At 45.5% G+C, this 22,371-nt stretch overlaps 1 protein-coding gene across 5 annotated transcripts in view; it reads left to right on the top strand.

The window, feature by feature from the left end:
- The first annotated feature begins 548 nt into the window (after nt 1–548).
- Nucleotides 549–22,371, top strand: part of LHX2 (LIM homeobox 2) — a 39,338-nt gene continuing 17,515 nt past the window's right edge. Inside the window, exons 1-4 of one of the 5 annotated variants that reach the window (XM_074293048.1) lie at nt 1,812–1,852; nt 15,212–16,038; nt 18,764–18,966; nt 20,118–20,527. In XM_074293048.1, coding sequence (XP_074149149.1) covers nt 15,919–16,038; nt 18,764–18,966; nt 20,118–20,527 — 733 coding nt within the window. In that variant the 5' untranslated portion in view covers nt 1,812–1,852; nt 15,212–15,918. Of the gene's footprint in view, nt 699–1,264; nt 1,853–15,211; nt 16,039–18,763; nt 18,967–20,117; nt 20,528–22,371 lie in introns of those variants that run through there. The other 4 variants (XM_074293050.1, XM_074293049.1, XM_074293053.1 and 1 more) reach the window with 4 other exon arrangements.

Here is a 22,371-nt window from a genome sequence, read left to right on the forward strand (position 1 = left end):
CTCAGTACCCACATTCAGTGCACACATAGTTATAACCTCTCCTCCACACTCATCCTGCCTCTTCCTCCACCACTCCCTCTCCCTCCAGCTCTAACGACCTCTCACCTTCTTGGGTCTCCTCCTTCAGCACCTGAAAGCGGGGTTGACAACATCCCTCCTCACCACCTCACCACTCTCCCAATCCGCCACCCCCATACCCTATCTCATTCCCTAGTACCCACACTCCATACTCAATGCTGACACAAACACCCAGACAGTCTCACACACATTCACACTGCCTCTCTCTCCTCCCCCACCTTCATCCCCTCTCCCTTTCCCCCCTTTTCTGTATCAGGAGTGCCGGGGTTGCTGCACAGACTAATTACAGAGAACAACTAAAGGTAAGAAGGCATCCATTATCCCTAGGTGTCGGGATGTGATTTGGAGTCAATTTGCCAATTGCTCGAGAGAGGGGGAAGATTTCCACACTCCTTCCCCACCCCTACCCCACCCCCACTCCCACCCCCTGGGCGCTTCCTTTCTGCTTGGCTGATGGGGCTGGTACCGCTTCTCCTCTCACATATCTTCTGTCGCTTTGCCTTGATCCACACTCTCCTACAAGAATCAGCCTTTCCAACATACCCTCCCTTCTTTCATTAAGGGCATTAGGCGAGTTGGAATTTGTATGAGGAGGACCTCATGGGAATACCGTCTCGGGGGTAGGTATTTACATGACTATCTGTGTCCTAGGGTTAAAGGGGTGGGGGCTCTCTCTCTCTCTCTCTCTCTCCTCTCTCTCTCTCTCTCTCTCTCTCTCTCTCTCTCTCTCTCTCTCCTCTCTCTCTCTCTCTCTCTCCTCTCCCTCCCTCTCCTCTCTCTCTCCCTCTCTTCCTCCCTTTCTCTCTCTCTTTCTCTCCTCACCCCCCCCTTCTCCTCTTAATTTAGTTGGGTTGCCAAGTGGCTGCTCTCCAACTCCAGCTAATTCTGGGGCATGAGCTCTGGTGAGAGTGGGGGTCGTGGGGGAGAAAGACCAAGAAGTGTGCTTAATGAGAAAGGGTCATTACTCTATGAGGAAATCGGCCATTAAAACATACACAAAAAATTAAACATTGCATTTTCCCGGGGCCAGGTTCTCACCGAGTACCTGGCTCCAGGTTGCTGTCTGCCCGGGGAGCTGTAGATTGGTAAGTGCACTTGTTCCCAGACAGGAAGAATAAAAACATATTTCACATTCCCCCCCCCCCCCAAACAAAGAAATAGGAACTCTATAAAATGCTACCTAACAGAATCGACTTTGCAGAAGGGGGATGGCATTCAGAGGCTCCCCTCCCCCCTGAACTTTAAAATAGTTTAATGAACACGGAGGGAGAAATCATTTTTTTTTTCTTCTGTGCGTTGAGCAGTCTACAAAGAGAAAGGCAAAAGGAGTGAGAGGGCTTTAACTTTGATCCCCACAATTAGTTCCCTGGGTATCCAGGGGGGAGTGGGCAGCACAGGGAGCCTTAGTGCCTCAGATACAAAAGCATTTAGATCGCTTTAGACCAGTTAATCCTGAGACTGGCTGGGGTCTCTTTTGTTTTCCAACTCCATTGTGGGTTTAGTTCAGTTTTTTCTGTCTGCATGATTGACTGGCCAATGGATGCTAATTATCCAAATGTCGCCTCTGTCCTTTGACTGACTTTCTCCGTATTATGGGCAACTGTCATGCATTCTGCCATTCTATATCATATTACACGTATTATCATATGAAAATAGCCCCCTCCCCCCTTATAAAAGAGGGGGCCTAAACTGGCAGATGCTGGAAATTTTAGAAGCCCCACTTAATTTGTGTGGAGGACATATCAGACAAGTCCAGAAATGGGAAGTTTATCAGGTAATTAATTTTGTTGTTGTTTGTGGGGTTGTTTTGGGTTTTTCCTCCCTTTCCCTTTCCTTTGCCGAGTTTACCATCCTATGGGAAGCATCCTCCCGGTCCTAACCTGCAGGCGCTTCCCTGCTTTTGTCACAGGATCTATCTTCCTTTTGTAGAGGGTGGCAATTTAAATGGAGTTAATGTATGGGTGCCTAAAATAACTGTTTCCAGAAAGTAAGAATGAACATTTTGACTCCTTGGTAGAAAAGTCAGTCATAGAAAATATTTCATATTGTTGCAGTGTCATTGTAGCCAATAATAGCAATTTATATTACAACTAATATATTGGTTTCCCTCACCCCCGTCCCACCACCCTCTCTGATTCTCAGGCATGAAAAATTGTGTTATGTGGATGCTAAAAGTGGGGCAGTAACTCATAATTGGGGGATTTATGTTTCTAATACGCTTTTGTTTCGATATAGACCCCAAATTCAATTTGAGGACATTCCTGGCCATATGTCTTTAAAAAGTTCATAGCTTCTATTCAAGAACTAGCCAGGAAAAGTGTTGGTTAGAATTGTTTCCTTTTCCTCTCCCCCCTTCACCGATGGCTTCCCGGAGATAAACTTAGTGTACCTCCGTGTAATGTGCATGCCATCACTTAGCAGGAATGCAGGATTTATAAGGAGAAGGCTTTTTCAAGTTTATACTCTCGGGTCCGTTGAATTCATGGAAAGACCTACCCCTTTCCTTCCTAAAATGTTAGAAAGGTGTTTTATTATTACTATTGCTGTAAAATACTGCACAGATGTGTAAGAGCTTAGTTAATTACCTTGTTCTCCATCAAATATATGAGCAATAAATTACCGTCAATGAAAGCCACTATACTATGTGTGTGTATATGTCTGTGTCCATCTATCTATCCATCTATCTACACACACTTTATGAAACAGCAGAAAAGATATTTTATCACACACTGGATCTGCTGGACCAAAATGCTTTGAATTTTTCAGTGATCAAATATACATGATCAAGCTGTTCGTGTTAAGAGTATTCGTAGCTTGAGCAATCAATGGGTATTGATCAGACTGTTAAGTATTTCTGAGCGATTTTTTTTTATATCTATCCCAGATGATTCAAGGAAATGAACAGTTAGAAAACTGTATAAATCTGGCATTATACCTTGAGTGCTTCTATGGCTGTTCAGAGAACAGACACCCCCCTTAGCCCCATCTACCTGGGTTTTTAGGCAAATGTTTGTGAAAATGATGGCCCCCCCCAGATTTGCTCTCATCAGCAAAAAAAAATCTCTCATTTAAAAAAAAAAAAAAAGGAAGAGCCCACTTCACATTTCTGAGTCTAGGGTTGCTTCTGATCTTTAAACCTTCCGTGTGTTTTGAGGGCATGTGCAGGATCCGTCTATACTTGAAGCAACATTTTGGACACTCAATACAAGTGGTACTGAAAGTGATAAAAAAAATGTGAGGAAATTTAATGTTTGGCTTTGTAGGCTGCATAAACCTCTTACAACTTTAAATTTTTATGTTAAGAAATGATGCAGGCTTGCCACATGACCTTTCCCAATTAACTAATTTTTTATTGATCAGTGGTTATTTTGAGAAAGCAATGAGGGAGAAAGAGTGCTTTAAAGATGACTTGTAAATGGGCTGAATGATAATAGTTCCCATTTCTATAGAGCTTAAACATTTGTAAAACTTAGTTTAAACATACCTTTCCCTCTTACAACCCTGTGTATAAGGATCACTATTTTCATATACCAGGTAAGGAAACTGAGGCTCAAATTAGGGGGAAATGACTTGCCCAGAGCCATTCAGCATGATACTATATAAGAACTAGGATCTGAACCCACTGTAATCCCAAACTTTAAGAGTTACAAAGTGCTTTTCCCTCACAAAATAACTCTGTGAGACTGGCAGTACAATTTTTATTGTCTCCATTTTACAGATGAAGAAATTGATAGAGATGAAATGACTTGTTCACATTCACCTAGAGCATATCTAGGATTTGATTGCATTCAAAATATGAGGTTCTATAAATTCTCTCTCTCTCTCTCTCTCTCTCTCTCTCTCTCTCTCTCTCTCTCTCTCTCTCTCTCTCTCTCTCTCTCTCCTCTCTCTCTTTCTCTCTCTCTCTCTCTCTCTCTCTCTCTCTCTCTCTCTCTCTTTCTCTCTCTCTTCTCTCTCTCTCTCAATTTTTCTCTCTCTCTCTCCTCTCTCTCTTCTCTCTCCTTCCTTCCCTTCCTTACTTCTTCCCTCCCTCCTTTACCTTTCCTCCTCCTTTCATTCTTCCCCTCTTCCCCCTTTTCTCAAAATCTTTCCTGAAATTGAAAATTAACTTTGTAAGAGTTTGAGCATAGGGAGAGATGCCTGCCTCTGGATGAGGCTGTGCGATGCAGACAGCCAGGGGTGTGTTTTTCGTTTAATGATTTCATCATGTTGCTTGTGAAGCTGCCATGGAAGCCCTGGCTAGCTCTTTTGAAGAAGGGTCATGTTGAAGACCATCGGAGAGCCTTAAATCTCCCCTAGGAAACGTTATCACAAATAAGATGTGTGATTTAAAATTTATATATACATATTTTATATATATATGTGTGTGTGTGTGTGTGTGTGTGTGTGTGTGTGTGTGTGTGTGTATTTCCAGATGTTTCAACAAATAGTCTTTTCATCTATGGTTGAAAAATATGAAATATTTACACATTTGGCTATTTAGTTAGAATGGACTAAAATGTATATAGTACTCCCTCTTAAGTTGATGGCCCAAATGGTCCCCATATCCATGATCATTTGTAGATTTTTTTTTTTTTTTTTTTTTTTTTTTTTTTTACATTTCTATTGATCACATTGTAGGGACTAAAACTGGCACCTCCCCTCCCCCTACAAGAGTTCCTTATACATAAAATTGAAGAAATGGTCCTGATTGGGTGGAACTGCTCTTTCACCTCATTGTGTCTGACCTGCCACTTAATTAATCTGTCCTACATGGAGAGCTGTTGACAATACTAAAGATAAGTAGTGTATTGAACGAGGCAGGGGATACTTTAAAAGACATACCACAGTGAGTTTTGTGGGACTAGGCATTTTTGTATGTGTTGTTTTCTTATTTTTTTTGTGTGTGTTTTCTTTAAAATCACCACCACTTGGATGAGTAGTTTGCTAACAAAGTAGGAAGCCAACTAACCAGAACCAAAAACAACAATGGGGAGGGGGAGAAAGTATCTCTCTGGGAGAATCTATGCTTTCCTCCAAACTTTCTGTTTCTTGTTTGCTGTTGTTTTTCTGTTTTGTTTCGCTATTTTAGTACATCCCTCTCCAACTATTTCTACCCTCCTCTCTTCCTTTCTTCTCTGAATGAATATCATTTAGAGAAATGAGTTCCCAAGGCAGAGTTTTCCTGTATTTCTGTACTTTCTCTCTCTTGGAGATGATTTTTAGAACCAGTTCTGAGGTGGTCAGCAGCAAAGATCCCCTTCACAAAATATTGACTATCCTTGTGAGAAAGGACATTTGTACCATAGACATCTTGATGACATACTGAAAATAATTAATTAAAGGACTTGCTAATTGCTGTTGGAGTTTCCTGGCAGAAGATAGGACGGATACTTGGTAAAAGGGTGTATTTTATATATCTACAATGTTTTGGCCTCAAACATGTTAAGAAACCAGTCCTGAAAATGTTGATGCTTTCTCTTGTTATCAGACCTATACCATCTTCAAGTGTTTCTATTGACCTTCAAAAAGTGATAATAGGTAGTGGGGGGTTCTTTAGCTGGGGCAGATTGAGGGCAAAGCTTTCCTCGGATTTGTGTGCAGGTGGTACTATTTAATAAGCACAAGGGAAGAGTGAATAATGGAGTGTTTGCAAAGAGTAATAAATGCAAAATAGATAGCTATAATTATAGAAGCTCACAGAAATGGAGAATAAATATTAAATGACCAACTATCCCGCAAATATCAAATGAATATGATTACATGGGACCGTTTTCACTTAGAAGAATTTAGAACCAGTTCTGAGGTGAATTTAAATGTATTGATTGTAAAGCAAATCTGGACAACAAACATATCTCATCCATAAAAAGAGCAAATTTCAGTGGTGTCTGTTGACAACTAAATGTTTTATTTATTTTATTTTTAAAAATACTTACTGGAGAAGATTTTTTTTTTTACCTGTTATTCACATACAAACTGAGTGGGAAGCCTGGTTATAAATACAATACTTCATGTAGGGAATCCGCAGAATGCTATTACAATTAGTTCCTGTGTTTTATTGCAAAATGTCAGGTTTTTTTTTTTTTTTTTTTTAAACCCATCCATGTTATTTATGCCTAAGGAAATTAGCCTATAGGAAATTAACCAAACAGTATTTCCCATATACCTGCAAGGGTCATTAATGATTTTCATCCATGCAAAGATAATCGCCCGGAACATTCCTTGTTTTAATTAGTATAATAATAAAAATGTGAGGGAGTGGAGTTCTTGGAAATCAACAAACGGGGAAAACAATTAAGCCTCACCAGAGATGGCAATGACCGGCCCAAATATATCTACCTGAAGTCTTCTTTGATTATAAAAACAGAACAAAACATAAAGACCAAAAGACCAAAAAAAAAAAAAAAAAAAAGAAAAAGAAAAAAAAAAAAGCAAACAATTCTGCTGTCCATCATGGGTGTTCAGGTGAGGAGGAACGGTTGTGAAAGGATGAAGGATGAACAAAAGAATGTGGGTGTCTCAGGATTCCCTTCAACACTCCCCAGCTCCCAGCAGCTCAGCTGTGGACAGATTTGCTACAGATGACACCTCGACTTCCCATCCCAACCCCCTCCCTTGGCCTTTCCCCACCTCCCCACCCCCAACCTTCTTAAACGCACCCATAAAATAGAAAATGTTCCCAATTTCTTCCAACGAAGGAAGCTTCCTTGCACGAAAGGAGCCTGATATGTGTTAGGAATTTGACGCGCTGTAAATCCAAGGCTTAGAAGTCAAAAGAGAGATTGTTTTGGCCATATCGTATACTGGGTCCGGCTCTCTCTACACACAGACACGCACGCACTTCTAGTATTTGCTGTAGTTAGATGTGGGGGTTAGTTAACACCGCTCCCCCCCCCCCTCTATTCAATCCCCTCCCCGCCCAGGCCCCCAGCAAGGAAGACTAAACCACATTCTACCCGCAGATTATGAATCAGAAAGAAGTACTGGTCGCCGCGTCTTTCTGCCACAAACCCTTCTTTTTATGTAGAAATGTTTACCAAACCCACACTATATCCAATCAGGGCGGCCCTGACGTCTCTCGGATTGGTGGATCTGGAACTCGTAAAAGGTTTATGGGGGAAGGTTTGCCTGGAAATGGAGTTTGGGGTACCCTGCTGTCAGAAGAATGGCTGATACTGTGGCGGGAGTAGGAAGAGCCTGGGGGGTGGGGGGTGGGATGGGGGAATCGGGGAACTTTCCAGCGTAAAATCACCCTCTATGTATTTAGACATAATAGTTTTCCGTGAGTCAAAATAGCTTGGCTGTTTGAAAAAAAAAAAAAAAAAAAATCTTTCTGTTTCCCCCCAAGCAAGAGGTGTTTCCCTGTGAAGAAATTTATTGTAGTTACTTGAGCTTGGACTATAAAGTCTTGTATAGCAACCAGATTAGCAAAATGGTCATTAAAAGACTCGGGAGTATTCTGGACTAGATTAAAAATAAGTTAGCATAAAACGCTGGTCACAGCCTCAATCGTAGGAAAAAAGAGACATCTTGTTGCAATATTTGCTTTCCTCACTTTCAGGGGAACTTACATCTTTGCAGCAAAATTAAGGGGGGAGCACAATTAACTGGGGGGTCGTTTGTTAAAATTGTTCTTCTTTAAGTATTATCTGATATGACAGATGTACAATACTGATAACATGATTCAGAGCTCAACTAACAGCCCTCCTCCCTCCCCCCTCTCTCCACACAATAATAGTAAATCCTTTAGCTGCAGTATACAACCAGTGACCTCTGAATTCATATTTCTTTTACCCATTCTCTGTAATAAAAATGAGCATTTTGTCACCACTTTGGGAAACGGTGCCAAACACCTTAAAACACATGTCACATGCCAGCCTCCCTTCATTCTTCTCCTCTGGGAGTTTATACATCTGGAATCATAATCATAGATAAAAACCTTGACAAAATTGCATATGAGCACAAGCCTCTCTCCAGTCCTTTCCTTTTTATACTATTGAATACAATATTAATATCTGTTACTAAAAGAAAGGGAAAAGAGGCTTCCAACCTTCATGTCCCTGACACACATCATGTTCAAACCTTCCTTTCACACTTCTTGTTTGATTTTAAGTTCAGTAAGCTTAACAGGGCCCTAGAGAGAGGGCCGGGCAATGAGTTCCCCATCCTGCTCTCATGACACCCAGAGAAGCAGTTTTAGAATTGTTCTGTTAGCTGCAGGAAAAAAAAGAGAGGGAGTTGGTTACCAACAGTTTGGTTTCTGCAAAAGATATGGTTGTACCCACTTATGTCCCAAATTATTTATTCATCCTCAAGTCCTAAAGATAGCAGGATTGAATGAGATAGCAAAATAATAATGATGATGGTGCTGATTGATAATAGTTTGCACTTATAACCTTTTACCATTATTTAAAAATATTTATTCCTCAAAAGCCCCATGAAGCAGGAAATAGAGATAAGGACACAGAGAATTGGGAGAGGAGAAGTCTCCCATCTGTAAATTGAGAGAAAACAACAATAACAATGCCTCCTGTTTCTAGAGTGACTTAATATTTCCAAAGGACTTTTCTCACAACTGTCTGGTGAGGTAGAGGAAGCTAGTATTATTATTTTGATTTTACTGGCAAGAAGATGGAAGGTCAGAAAAGTTCTTGCCTGTAAAATGGGAAGAATATTAAAACAAAGCACATTTCCAGGGCACTCTAAGGTTTACAAGACATTTCACTTACACAACCTCTTCTGGAGGAGGTAGCTCCAAGGCTTATTCCCCTCATTTTACAGATGAGGAACTTTTCTGAGCCTCAGTTTTCGTGTTACTAAAATGGATTTAATTATATTCGATTTCCCTACTTCAGAGCTGTTGTGAAGATAGTGGTTTGTGAACCATAAAGTGCTAAGGAATTGAAAATTACCATCAATTTACTTGCCCAAGACAACAGAAGTTGTGTTTCAGAGCAGGATGTGGAATCGGGAGACTTGGGTTCAAGATCAAAATTCTTTGCATCACTGGACCTGCCTCAAAAAAATCCCAGTATTTTCTATCCAATGTGACTGTATCTGTTATACTTCCTGCATACATTCGCAAAGATACTTTATTTGCCAGTTTCATAAAATACGGTCTTGAAGTCTTGTTTGGTGCCTGACAGTCTCTTAAATTAGGTTTAAGATCCATCTTTGGCTAGGTGCATTTCTTCCAAAGTGCAGCTACCTTCTGTCTCCAAGGAAGGAAAGGGGGGGAAGTAAGGTGGGTAAGGAGAGTCAAAATTAGTGAGACTGAATCCTATCGGACTCTCCTCCCTTCTCTCTAGGGTCAACAGATCTAGGAGTGAATCCTAGAACGGATTGTGTGAAACATAGTTTTGATAAGTGCTAATGTTCTAGGCTAGCCACCAACTTGGTTTAAAAATTAGCAGCCTTAGAGAGCAGCAGAGAAAACACATTTGATTATAACTGGATCTACACGGAAGACATGCCTCCTACAGTATGTTGTGTGTCTTTGTTTCATTTTCTGTACATGATGAGCAGTCTTTTCCTATACATATTCAGTGATTAAGAGATGACAGAGAAGCCAGACAAAAGCCAACTCAGGATATATAACAGGGGCTAATTTTTTTTAAGCTTGGGATGTCCAAAAAGAGTTGCCATTCTCCTCCCACCAGCTTTATTATGAGGTAAAAAAGGTTGGGGGACAGCAACAACACATTTCCTTAGGCAAGAGCTACTTGTGTGAGCAAGAAGAATAATTTGCTCAATTGTGCAAGCTGGGGATAAGGACAGAGAAATACTTTACCCAGGAAACAGACAGCCAAATTGGCCTTCATTACTGCAAACATGTCTAAGAACACATTCCTTCTTGCTTTAAGGCAGTGTGCGAGTTTCCACGTCAGTATTTACCACTGCGCCATGCCTTCCCTAAGTTATTTTGTGAGTGTTCTCTACCTTTCCCCATTTTCCTTGAGTTTAAGCTGATCCACCGGGTAGGGATCACTTGGGATGTTCATAGTGTAAAAAGATATAGGAAAGTGCAATTGGGGGCAGAAGGAGTTGAGGAAGGGGGGTAGAGAAAGGGTGAGCACTTTGTGTAATCACTTCAAGGCGCTCCAGGAAGCTACCAAATGGAAATCTTTCTCCTGAGACTTGGGGAAGCTGCAGATCTGGGCTCCTCTTGCTTGTCACGAAGCAAACTGTCTCACATTCAAGCAGAGCAACATCATTGCCTATAAAAATGAAGGAGCGACCAAATAAATAAAACCAGTTAATGTTGTAGTTAACTTGCAAATCAAGTAAATCTGTTGGTACAGTATTTTAGAAATAAACGATAACAGCATCACACCAAACACACATTCTTGAAACGGCTTCATTTGGATTTAATGGTATATCAGCGTCAACTATTGCTTCCTTTGCTGGTACACACTTCCTGATGCCTACTGAGCAGGGTGCCCATATTTACAACCGAGTAAGATGATTAATTGCACCTTGTCAATCACCGTGCATGAAGACGTAACACCATAGCAGACAATGAAGACGCCTGAAGCTACAATTACGATTTAATTCATAGTTTATGCTATGTCCCATATATTACAGCCTAATAATGGAAAGAAACATAGAAAATATATGAGTTATCAATCATCCCCCCCACCTTGTCCCTTGGTAGCCTACTCTCCCACCATGACCTTACTCTCCTGGGCAATTTCATCTCCCCATCTTTTTAATTAGCTTAACTAGATATTTGCTCTTCAAACTCTTCTTTATCTGTCTCTTTCCTTCCTTGTTCTCAAGCCCATATTACCTTTCTCCACCAGCTAGGAAGTCCGGGTGGAAGTTGGCAGCTCTCTTGAAATCTGGAACCGACAACCTGAAACCCAGCAATTAGCAGAGACAGCTTAGACTTGTGTCCCTTTGTTGAAGGAGGCGTTGAGTTCTTTTGTTCTGGTTTAGTCACGGTAGCTGGGTAGAAGCTGGTACCTCATTATGTGGTTGGTCTGTTTGTCTGGTAGGTAGCAGATGGTAGTGAAGATGACGCTACCTCGGCGAGCCAGAGTAGAGAAACTCCAGACCTGCTATTAGTTCACCTGTCACCTATTACAAAATACCGGTTAAGGGAATTTTATTCTAGTCAACTAAATGCAACTTAAAAAAAAAAAAAAAAAGAAAAAGAAAAAAGAAAAAAGAAAAAAATTTAGTGATTCTTTGGGATGGTGAATAATTTTCCGTTTCAGGACTCCGGATTTCATATGGCAACATAATTTGCAATGTCATGGAGGGGGAAGGTCCTCCCACACCCCACTTCTTTCTGCTTATCATACAACAATACCCAGCTTCTTATTCTGAATGTTAATGCCATTCATGTGTCAGGATGTATACCACCAGTTCTATGCTTACAGTCTATTCCTGTTTGCTTTGTCTCAGTACACAAGAATGGATGTCTTCTCACGTTTTTACATTACTTAGGAAGATTATCAAAGTTGCTGGCCTATGAACTGGAGGGCAATAGCATACCTTCTCAAGGTTCTAAGTAGAAATAGTTTGGATGGAGACAGCAATCTCATCTCGTAGCTAAATTCAAAAATAAGAATCAAACTTTAAGAGATCATTAGCCACGGTACATAGTAGTAATAAGAACTGATAACCCTGAATTCCCTGGGCTGTGAGTCAAATTCAGTTTGCTCTCTTGGAAAGAGAAAAGGATAAATAAAAATAAGCAAGGATTTGGGTTATGTAACTGGATGCTGTTATATTGCTCTCCTACCCCAAGATGTTCGTTTAGTATGTTAGGACACCACAAGAACACTTGATTATATTCAAGTTTAATTATTCCACTTTAACCCTCTCCCTTTATGGAAACGATGACTCTAAAAATATAAAATGAAAGACTGATCTTTACAACAATTTACATTTCCATTGTTCTTTCCCTATTTTCAAAAGGCTTTCTTCACAATTTTTGGAAGGAGAATAGTGCAATAGTGTTATTCCCATGTAATAGGGTTAGAAAACTGTGGATCAGGTAAAGCAACTTGCCTGTGGTGTCATGATTGGAAAGTTTTAGAGTTGGGACTTGAACACAAGTTACTTGAGGGCTAAGGTCAGTGTTTCATTCCATTATACCATGTTTTCTAAATCTGTAGAATTAAAAACTATCTGGGTGGTTTGATTCTAGAAAAATAAAATAAATAAAATAGACGATAAAACCTGCTTTTCAACTTTTAGAATCTGTTTTAGACTTCTACATGATTCCTCTGGACCCAGCTTAGGTGGTGAGAAACTACTAACTTCAAATCGAATAGTATTAGATATGTCTATAAATATTTACTTACATGTATATTTCCCAACATGTGGGAATCATTTAGATTATAAACTTCTTGAAAGAAGTGACTGTCTTCTGCCTCTTTTTTTTTTTTTTTAATTTCCATTGCTTAGCACAGCACCTTGCACATAGTAGACACTTAATGTTTATTTAATGATTGCCTAGTAGGTACAAAGCTCTGTGTTAGGCGTTGAAAACATCTATGAAAGCATAAAACTGATTATGTTAAATGTAGATGAATGTGAAAAATCACTCCAACCTCTACTAGGTATTTTTCCTTCTGGTGTGCTGGAGATCTAGCTTAGAAAAGAATATATTTCATGAGCGAGACTAAAAAAAGGGTTTTGATTTGTAATAGACTTTAAACATTATCTATCTAGTTTTTTGTTTTATAGATAAGAAAACAATCAGAAAGGTAAAGCAACTTGATTAAATTATTAGGTAGCATATATATCAGAGACTAATTTGTTGGATTCTAAATGCAGTTCTCTTTTTATTCTGCTAAACACTTTCCTAGTTGCTAGTGTTCACATTGATGAGTTATAGGGAAAACACAACTTTAAGTGAAACATTATGGAGGGCCATAGATTCCACTAGTACAATGTCATAAACACAAAGGATTTTTGGTGAGAATCCTTCCAGTAAGGGGTGTGTGTGTGTGTGTATGTGTGTGTGTGTGTGTGTGATATTAAAATGTCCCTAGTAATGTTACCAATTAGGGTTGGACTCTGATTTTATTTTTAATTCAGCAAATTATTAATTCACATTTGTTTGTAATTTCATGCACCTCCAATAAACATAATTTATTCATAGTTGAAGAGTCCCAGAAATGGTTCCTTGAATCTTAAAGTTAGTGATGGGGGTAGACTTTTCAGAAGTCCACTGTGAAAGGGGAAATATATATAAATCTAGCAGACCTGGGAAGATCTGGGAAGAGCACCTCTGTTGTGGAGAAAAATAATAAATCTATATTGCATATTTAAGTCGACACACATTTATTAATCACTAGTTGTCCACATTCACACAATAAATGTTAAATGTCCAATGAGTGCATATCATTGCATGAAACGTTGGGAGAAATTAAAATTTCTGGTAAAACAAAATCTATCCTTGCCAATTATTATAGTCTAGAAGAGAATACATATACAAATAACCATAAAATAGAATAAAATGTGAATGGAGCATGAGAAACACAAAACTAAGTATCATGTAAATTTTAAAGAGAAAAGATGCTAAGGTTCATAGAACAATTTTTATCCATGATTTCACTTGATTCTGGTCTTTACAGCAATCTTTTGAGACTGATAGGATGATAAGTGCCATTTAAAAATGTATAAACTAGCAGAGCTGAAGTGATTAGCTTTGCCCACAATCGGGAGGCTAATAACTAAAAGATACGGAAGGTCTTTTGGTTACAAGTTCTGGAATTTTTCCACTATCCCAGATGATTTGTGATGATGATCTTCAGAAAGCATCTCAATAGTTTTTCTAGCAGCAGTAACTAAGGAATAACTTACTGTGTGGAAGGTCTCTAAGAGTTTAAGGACTTGTTAAATATGAATGGGTTTTTAAGAATGGGATGGTTTTGAGTGAAAGTGAGGAGAGAAAAGTTATTTCCTCTTTAACTAAAAAGCCAGAGGAAATTGATTTCCCCTTCCCTTCCCTTCTGGTGCCTTTGCTCCTTATCCTGCTCTTCCTTTCCTTGTTCAGCTCATGTTAGAGATGAATCATGTGATGTTCCCATCAGCCAGCGGCGGGAAACTGGTGGATTTCCTACAGTGACCCGAAGTAAAATGGGTTTAAATTCAAGCTGTGTTGACTGCTAGCTTCAGGGGCTGGGCCTTCCCTCTCCTTATTCATTCCACTCTTACCCCCCAACCCAGAGTGTCCCTTGCACTGGGTAGGAACACTCAGCAGTAGTCACAGCAGGGGTGGAGAGAGAGGATTCTTTCAACATCTTTTTGCAGAAATATATTGGCGGGGGATGGGTGAAAAGAAGAGAGGTGAAAGGTTTTTTCTTTCCTTCAAAGTCAAAACAGGAAGGAATCAGCAGCTTAGAATTTACCAATACCACCTCCTCTTTCTTTCCCTCCCTCTCTGACACCAGCCAGTCGCTTCCCCCCACCCTTTCCACCACTCACTCCATCCCTTTCCAATCCATCACATCACCCCTCCTCTGCATCCCATCTTCCAAGCAGCACGAGCTGCGAGGGCCAGAGGCGGCCCTTAGCCAATGGGACTATGGCAGGACGTGATGTCAGAGGAGGCTGTAGAAAAGGCGCGCAGGGTTGTGCTCACCCGGACTGCAGAGCTGGGGTGGCTGCTTAGCTCGCACTTTAAGGGGATTGCTCCAAGCAGGTCCAGGCAGCGGCAAACATCCCGACTCCTCCTCTTTTTCTTCCTCCTCCTTCTCCTCCTCCTCTTCCTTCTCTTTCCCTCCTCCTCCTCCTTTTCTCCTACTGCCCACCTCCTCTTTTCTCTTAATCTGCTTGGTCCTCCTCCTCTTCCTCCTCCTCTTCATCCTCGTCCTCCCTTTCCTACCCTGCTCCTCCCCAGTTACTCACGCGTCTCTCTTTGAGGGCCAGCTACTTCGGATCCGCCAAAGGCACAATAAGCAAAACAGGGTGCATTTGGAGACGCCGGATACTTGGGGTTGGGGGGAGGAGTTGCTCTTGGAAAGGGGCTCATCATTACCTTCATCCCTTGACACTCTCTCTCTCTCTCTCTCTCTCTCTCTCTCTCTCTCTCTCTCTCTCTCTCTCTCTCTCTCTCTCTCTCTCTCTCTCTCTCTCTCTCTCTCTCTCTCTCTCTCTCCTCTCTCTCTCTTGCCTGCCTTTTGGTATTCCCTAGCTCCTCCCCTTCCCTCCCCTCCCTGGGAGAGGCACCGGCGGAGTTTGAGGAGGTAGAGAACCCAGCCTCGCAGACTTTGCTACCTCCTGACTTCGCGCAGCGCTTATAGCCGAGGGCTTTAGCCCCTAACCCCGAGGCCAAACGACCATGCCAGCCGACTGAGAGAACACAGAGGGGGCGTTGGCCATTGCCCTCCTCCCTAGGTCCCAGGGCTCGATATCTAACCACCGCTCTCGAGCTTCCCTTTTTTCCTCACCAATACCCTGCAGTTCTGTCCCTCAGTGACCGAGACCTCTAGATATGTAGGTGCCCAGGCCTGGGGCACGTCCGGAAGGGGACTCGGGCAGACCATGAGCAAAGAACCGCTCCCTTCAGCCGGCTGCTCCAAGCAGCGCTGACAGCCCGGGGGGCTGAGGGGAGCTAGGCTTGGGCGGGGCTGGGCTGGGGCGAAGGAGAGCCCAGCCCGGGAGGCGGTGGGAGGAGGGATGCGCCTGGCCCGCTAACATTCCCGAGCGCAGGGCGAACCGACACCCGGAGGAATTCGGGTCCAGGGTGAGCCCCCAGCACTCGTGGGCCAGTCAGCCGCCTCCCACCTTCCCTCCACCCCCAGCCTCCCGCGGCGTTTCCAGCTCCCTCTCCCGCGTCTCAACCACAGCTTCCTCCTCGTTTTCCTCTTCTCTCCGGCCCGGGGGCCCGGCCCCGCCGAGATGCTCTTCCACAGCTTGTCGGGCCCTGAAGTGCACGGGGTCATCGACGAAATGGACCGCAGGGCCAAGAGCGAAGCGCCAGCCATCAGCTCAGCCATAGACCGGGGCGAGACGGAGACGGTAGGCGCACGGGCTGGGGAGAAGGGAAAGGGGTGTTTGCGGAGGGGAACGAGGGCAGGACAAGACAGGGAGAGGGGAGGCTGTGGGGCACAGGAGGGAGACGATATCATCCCCTAATGCTGATTCCAGTTCTTCTGCAACACTCCCCCCAACCCCCCACTTGCGGTGGACTGACAACAGGAGAAGGCAGATCAACCACCTTATACCCGCGCTTGCTTTGAGAGAACCGGGAGGAAAGATCTTGGGGGGATGGCGCAGAAGGGAGCAAGCTTTGACCGGGAGTTACGATCTCGGGGTTGGGGCGAGTATGTGGAGAAACGCAGAACTGGAGATTCCCACACCTCCTCTTCGAAGTTTTGGGGAAAGTGAGCTGTGTACTTTCCGGAGCGCCCTTCGCTGGGCCCGGGGTTCAGAAGCCAAGACTGGAGCTGCAAGAAGCTGAGCCCGCAGCAACACTATTTTACCCCAGGACGGAGGGCTTTCTATTGGGCTGCGGATCCCCTCTAGGAAGGAGATGGAAAACGAGAAAGAAGCACACGAGAGAGAGAAACGCCTAGCTTTTCTCCCGATGTGGGAGATCCAGGGGCCCAATTGGGCCCAGGAGAAGGACTACCTGCCTCCTTTGGGTGACGTGGGGCGAAAAGGCGAGGAACATCTGCCTTCTCCCCCACTTTGGCGTCCCCCGAGTTTGGTTTGTGCCCAGCGCTCAGTCCTCTTTTAGTTATAATCCTGGGGCAGCCCAAGGGGCCTTGGTCCTTGTGGCAGTCAGGACCCGGGTTTTGGAGGAAAGAAATAGCCGGCACAATCCGCCGTCAGTTTGTGTCCTCCGCTTGGCTTCAGGCTCCGGGCTAAGGGCTCCGGGCTCCGGGCTCCGGGCTCCGGGCTGTAGGAGCTTCCCTGGCTCCTTGCCTTTTTTTTTTTTTTTTTCCCCCAACCCCGCTCCCTTTAGCCTGCAGCCACTGCGTGGAATCGGAGGGGCAAAACCTGGCTTACTATTCCCGCAGAGGATTGATTACTTCGGGCTCGAGGGCTTCGTTGTCTGTCTTTCGGCGCCTTCTATCCCAGTCTCGGGGGTCTTGGGTCTGGGAGGGTGTGTGTCTGCCAGGGGGTGTGTGTTGGGGGGGAGACAAGCGCCGGGCGGTTGCCACCCCACTTCTTTTTTCCAGCCCTGGTGGGGGGAGCCCCAAAGTTGGGCTGAAGCGTTTGTTAAGGGCACCGGCCCCGCTCCTTGGGGCCCCAGTTGCGGCTTAGGGTTCTGGGTTGACTCAGGCCGCGGGATCCCAGGGTTTCCGACAGGCCCGCTGGCTGTCCCCAGAGCAGGCCAGGCCCAGCGTCGGGCTCGGGCGTGACCTTTGGGGAGAGAAAAATAACCTGGCCCAGCTTTTGCGAATTCTCTGCGGAGCTGTGCCTGGATCCAGGGCAAAGCGGCCTTCCTTTCTCAGTGCTGATTCTTATTAGACAAAATAAATTAAAGACTCCACGGGGTAGGACTGGAGCTGTGGGCCGAGGGAGCGGGAGCATTTTGAAATCTGTCTATTCCTCTTCGCTAAACATTGGTGCCCCGGGGGACTGGAAGGCATCAAGGGGTCCTGTACCGGGCAAACAGGGCTCTGGGGAAAGAGTTGCGAGTAGTGGACTGTTAATGTTGGTCACCGAGCCGTTGTCGCTGGATTGATAGACCTCTTGGCCGGCCTCCTGTGAAAGTCGGTTCTCTCGTAGTGGAAAAAAGGTCTGGTCTAGTAATGTGTGCGTAAGGATGCTATTTCACTTGTAGGGCCTAGAGGACTGTAGTTCGGGTGCAATAGGAGAAAGGGGGACAGGCAAAAATATTTCTCCAGGTCCTGTTTTGAATTCAAACGCCCGGCTCGGATTAGCGACTATGCGTCTGACTCCAGTCTATCCCCGGACTTCCAAAGCCGTGTGGGGTTCACTGTATTTTATTTCTCTCTTTTTAAATCTAGGGTTGGGGAGAGGGAAGGGAAAAGGAAGAAAAACCTCTCCCAAAAGAGTTAAAAAAAAAAAAAAAGAAGTCTGGTTATTATAATGTTTCAGGGAACACAAACTCTTTTAAATGCTCCCTTTAAGTCACTCGTGAGGCTCGGAAAAGATACTTTATGGAAGGGGGGGGTTTCTTCGCTCTCTCCACGGGTTCCTCCTTTATCCCCCTCCATCCTCTTGTGTAGGCCGAGTTAAAGACCCTAGCCCCAAAGCCGTTCTGGAAAAAAGGGAGGGGGAGGGAGAGCGAGAAAGGGAGGGAGGAAAGGAGAAAGGGAGGGAGAGGGCGACTCTGAGAAAGGGGGGTGAGGGGGAGGAAGGAGAGGGCGAGAGCTAGCGAAGGCGATTGGGAGGGAGAGATCTGGAGTGAGAGGGGAGGAGAGAGACCCAGAGACTGGGACCGGGGCCGAAGAGGAGGCAGAGGTCGCGAGCAAGGCGCCGCTTTGGGGCGTCTGGTTTCACGCCGGCTACGAGGTGGGGGTTGGGGTCCTTTTCGCCAGCCCGGGGGTAAAAGTTTCTCTTTCCTTAGTCCCATTGGCCTTACTAAACTGTGGAGTACCTTTCTTCCTTTGGGGGAGACAGTGGAAGAAAGAGGGCAGCGTTTGGAGCGGGAGTGGTGGTTGGTTGTTGTGGGGAGGTGTGCTCTGGCCTGGGGGGAAAGGATCAGGGTAGCGGCTTTCAGGTGACATCGACCCTGACTTGGGCTAATCGTGCCCTCTTTTCCCCACAGACCATGCCGTCCATCAGCAGTGACCGGGCCGCGCTCTGCGCGGGCTGCGGAGGTAAGATCTCCGACCGCTACTACTTATTAGCAGTGGACAAACAGTGGCACATGCGTTGCCTGAAGTGCTGCGAGTGTAAACTCAATCTGGAGTCGGAGCTCACCTGCTTCAGCAAGGACGGCAGCATTTACTGCAAAGAAGACTATTACAGGTAAGGAGCAGGCTCCCCATCCCGAGCGCAGACCACTCTGCCCGCCTAAGCTGCCCGGGGGGAGCGGATGTGGGGGCATGTTTCTGTCTTGGAACGAAAAGGGTAGGGGTTTGGATGGACTCCTTAAGAGATGGACAAAGGCAGAATTCCTCCCTTCCTTATCCCTATTGGAAGTTTAAGTGAAACTAAGAGGGAGCGTCTCCCTTGGCCTCCATTCGTTTCTCCCTTTAGTCTCAGGAGTCTTAAAAGTAGGCATCCTGCACTCCTCTCCCCCGCCATATTTGGACTTTGTGTTGGAGGAGACGAGAGATCCTTGGGAAAAAAAAGATTTTTGTTTCTAGAGATTTCTGGATCGATCAGAGTGATTGGGAGCTACCGGGTGTGGACAGGAAATAAATTTTGATGGAAAAAGTCTCTCTCTCTCTCTCTCTCTCTCTCTCTCTCTCTCTCTCTCTCTCTCTCTCTCTCTCTCTCTCTCTCTCTCTCTCTCTCTCTCTCTCTCTCTCTCTCCTCCTCCTCCTTCTCCTCCTCTCCTCCTCCTCCTCCTCCTCCTCTATTCCTCTTTTTTCTCTCTCCTTTCACTTTCTCCTCTCTTACTTGCTGTTTAGGGTCTTTCATTTCATTTCTAATTTTAATAATTTTTCAGCCGTTAACTTTCTTATATTCACTCAATCACTTTCCTTTTTTTGGTTCTCTCAAATTCCCTCTTGTTTCAGGGGTCTGTGTTGCTCACTGGTAGTGGCGTAGGAGATATTGGGGGGAAGGGCAAGGGCATGTGACAAGTCCCTTGGTCCCCGGTGTTGACAACTTTGAGGAGGACAGGAGTGGGAGCTAAGTGGGGGCTCTCTTGGGTCTTGCAGAAGCACTTGGAGAAACAGGGAGCTTTCTGGTAAAGGCAGGTAAAGGTAGGGTATTAAGTGTCAGAAGAAGAGAAACTGGAGAATCTTAAGATATTTAGCCTAAGATAGAGAAAGAACACAGTATTTTATAGACTTCAAGGCCTACTTGATCTCTTTTGTCTACTGGATAAGAGTGAAGAATCTGACGCTGGGGATGGTGATGGGAACGGAGAATACAACGGTTTGATAAAACTTCTAAGGCGTACAGAAAGTCACCTCCCCCAAATTGCTTTCCTTCTCTCCTCATCCCAGGCGGTTCTCTGTGCAACGCTGTGCCCGTTGTCACCTGGGTATCTCAGCATCAGAGATGGTGATGCGTGCCCGGGACTTGGTTTACCATCTCAACTGCTTCACCTGCACCACCTGCAACAAGATGCTGACCACGGGCGACCACTTTGGAATGAAGGATAGCCTGGTCTACTGCCGGCTGCACTTTGAGGCGCTGCTGCAGGGTGACTACCAGGCCCACTTCAACCACGCCGATGTGGCAGCAGCGGCAGCAGCGGCAGCGGCGGCAGCAGCCAAGGGCTCGGGTTTGGGCGCCGGCGGGGCCAACACCTTGGGTCTCCCTTACTACAACGGCGTGGGCACGGTGCAGAAGGGGCGGCCACGGAAACGGAAGAGCCCAGGGCCTGGGGCGGACCTGGCCGCCTACAATGCAGGTAAGAAATGCGTTCCCGCGGCTTCCCTAGCCCCCTAGACGTCTTACTTCACCCTGCGAGGCTCAGCGCTGGGAAGTGGGAGTCCGTAGCAAATGGGAGGGTGAGGGTTCTGAGACTGTCTGTTGATGAGCCTGCCCAGATGGTACGCGCCTGCAGTTCCTTAAACCACTTCTGCCACCTTTTTCCATTTTACCCCGCCTTGTTCCCGTACCTACTTTAACCCCTTGGGATTAAATGGGACGCGTTAATTTCTTGACCTCCTCACCCTCACTACCTTTGTGCTTCAGTCCTCTGGGACTTGGGCGGGGGTAGTGGTGGAAGGGGGCGCAGCATCTCAAAGCTATGGGAACTTATTATGAATTGGTCTTGGAAGTTGTTTGGTTTTTGGTCTCTTGCCCCTAGCACCCTCCCCCCATCACCTACCCTCCACCCCCTCATAAGGAATGAGTTTGGAAGCGAGGTCATCTGGTTAAGGAGAAAACAGGAGGGGGGACTTTTCATGATTAGTAGGTAGGAGAGAAAAGAAGGGTAGCTGGAATTGAAATCTGGAAGTCAGGCAGAGCTTGTAAATTAGCACTTCCGAGGGCCGGGCTGTGAATTCCCTTTGGTAGCTCTCCTAGGAGGGGGGCAAGTTAGTCCAGGCTGCAAGGGCCGGTCCTGGCGAAAGAAACCAAGTCTGGAAGCTGCAGAGACCCAGAGAATTTCGGAGGAGCAGGTGCGGGAAGCTAGAGGGAAAGGAACAGAAAGATGTGGCTAGAGCTAAAAGATGAAGGCCAGAGATGGTAAATTATCACTTTCGAGGACCAAGATCCTCTCTGGGGGATCTCGAAAGATAACGTAGTGTGCTGGCTGCCTGCGGGTGCCTTAGCCCCAGCTCGAGCAGCCGGAGCAGGGAGCTTCAGGGGCCCTAAGAGCCTGGTGCCGAGCGGGAGAGCAGATGTCCCGACTGGGAGGTTAAGGCAGAGAGAGGAGCATAGCTGGAGCTGAAACTCGGAAGGTCGAAATGTGAAGCTAGAGTTTCCGAGTACGGATAACTGACTTTGGTTATTCGTCTTTGGGGTGGGGTTGGGGTAGGGAGCGCCAGAGCGGCCGGGGCCCAAACCAGGCTGAGAGAGCGACTTGAGTACGGAAGGAGCCAGTGGCAAACTGAGCCCAGAGCCTGGGAGCAGGTGCCCGGGGCGGAGCGGGGAGGGGGGAAGAGGCCCAGGCTGGGAACTCATTCCTGGAGCCAGACGGACCTCGAGGCAAGGCCTGTTTAGTGTAAGGCGGGAGCAAGACAGGGCCGAGCCTGGGTGGAGGGAAGCTAAGAACGGACTTGCTGAGGCCTTAACGAGATAGATGACAGGAAGGGGCTTCCGGTCTATGCCAAACTGGGGAATGGAGCGGCGGTGTGAAGAGAGGCGACGAGAGACTCCGAGGACTAGTAGACCACAGACTGGCAACTTGGTGGGGCGAGAAGAGTATTTAAACATACAAATTCGACTTCGCAGATCTGCTGGTGATGAAGGTGCATTTGGGGGATAGGGGGAAGCAGAAGGCGCCAAATCCGTGGTGTGGAGAGGAAACCATTCTCTCCCCTTTTCTCGACCTCGGCTAGTTTTACCAAATGCCCCTCGGCTCAGGCTCCAAGTCTTTCCGCCCTATCTTTCCTGGGAGCAGCCCCCCGCCGTCCTCATCCTGACTCTCGGGTCCCTGAGAAACCAATGTGCTAGGAGCACTGCACAGTTCTCTGAAAACTGCGGAGCTATTTCTTGGTACTAAGTAGGAACATATTTCCCGAAATGTAGGACCAGGGAAGCAGTGGGACTTGGCTCCGGGAACGAATTCCCGAGGTGTTGGAGATG

Source organism: Sminthopsis crassicaudata, chromosome 2, assembly GCF_048593235.1.
Source record: "Sminthopsis crassicaudata isolate SCR6 chromosome 2, ASM4859323v1, whole genome shotgun sequence".
NCBI classification, from domain to species: Eukaryota; Metazoa; Chordata; class Mammalia; order Dasyuromorphia; family Dasyuridae; genus Sminthopsis; species Sminthopsis crassicaudata.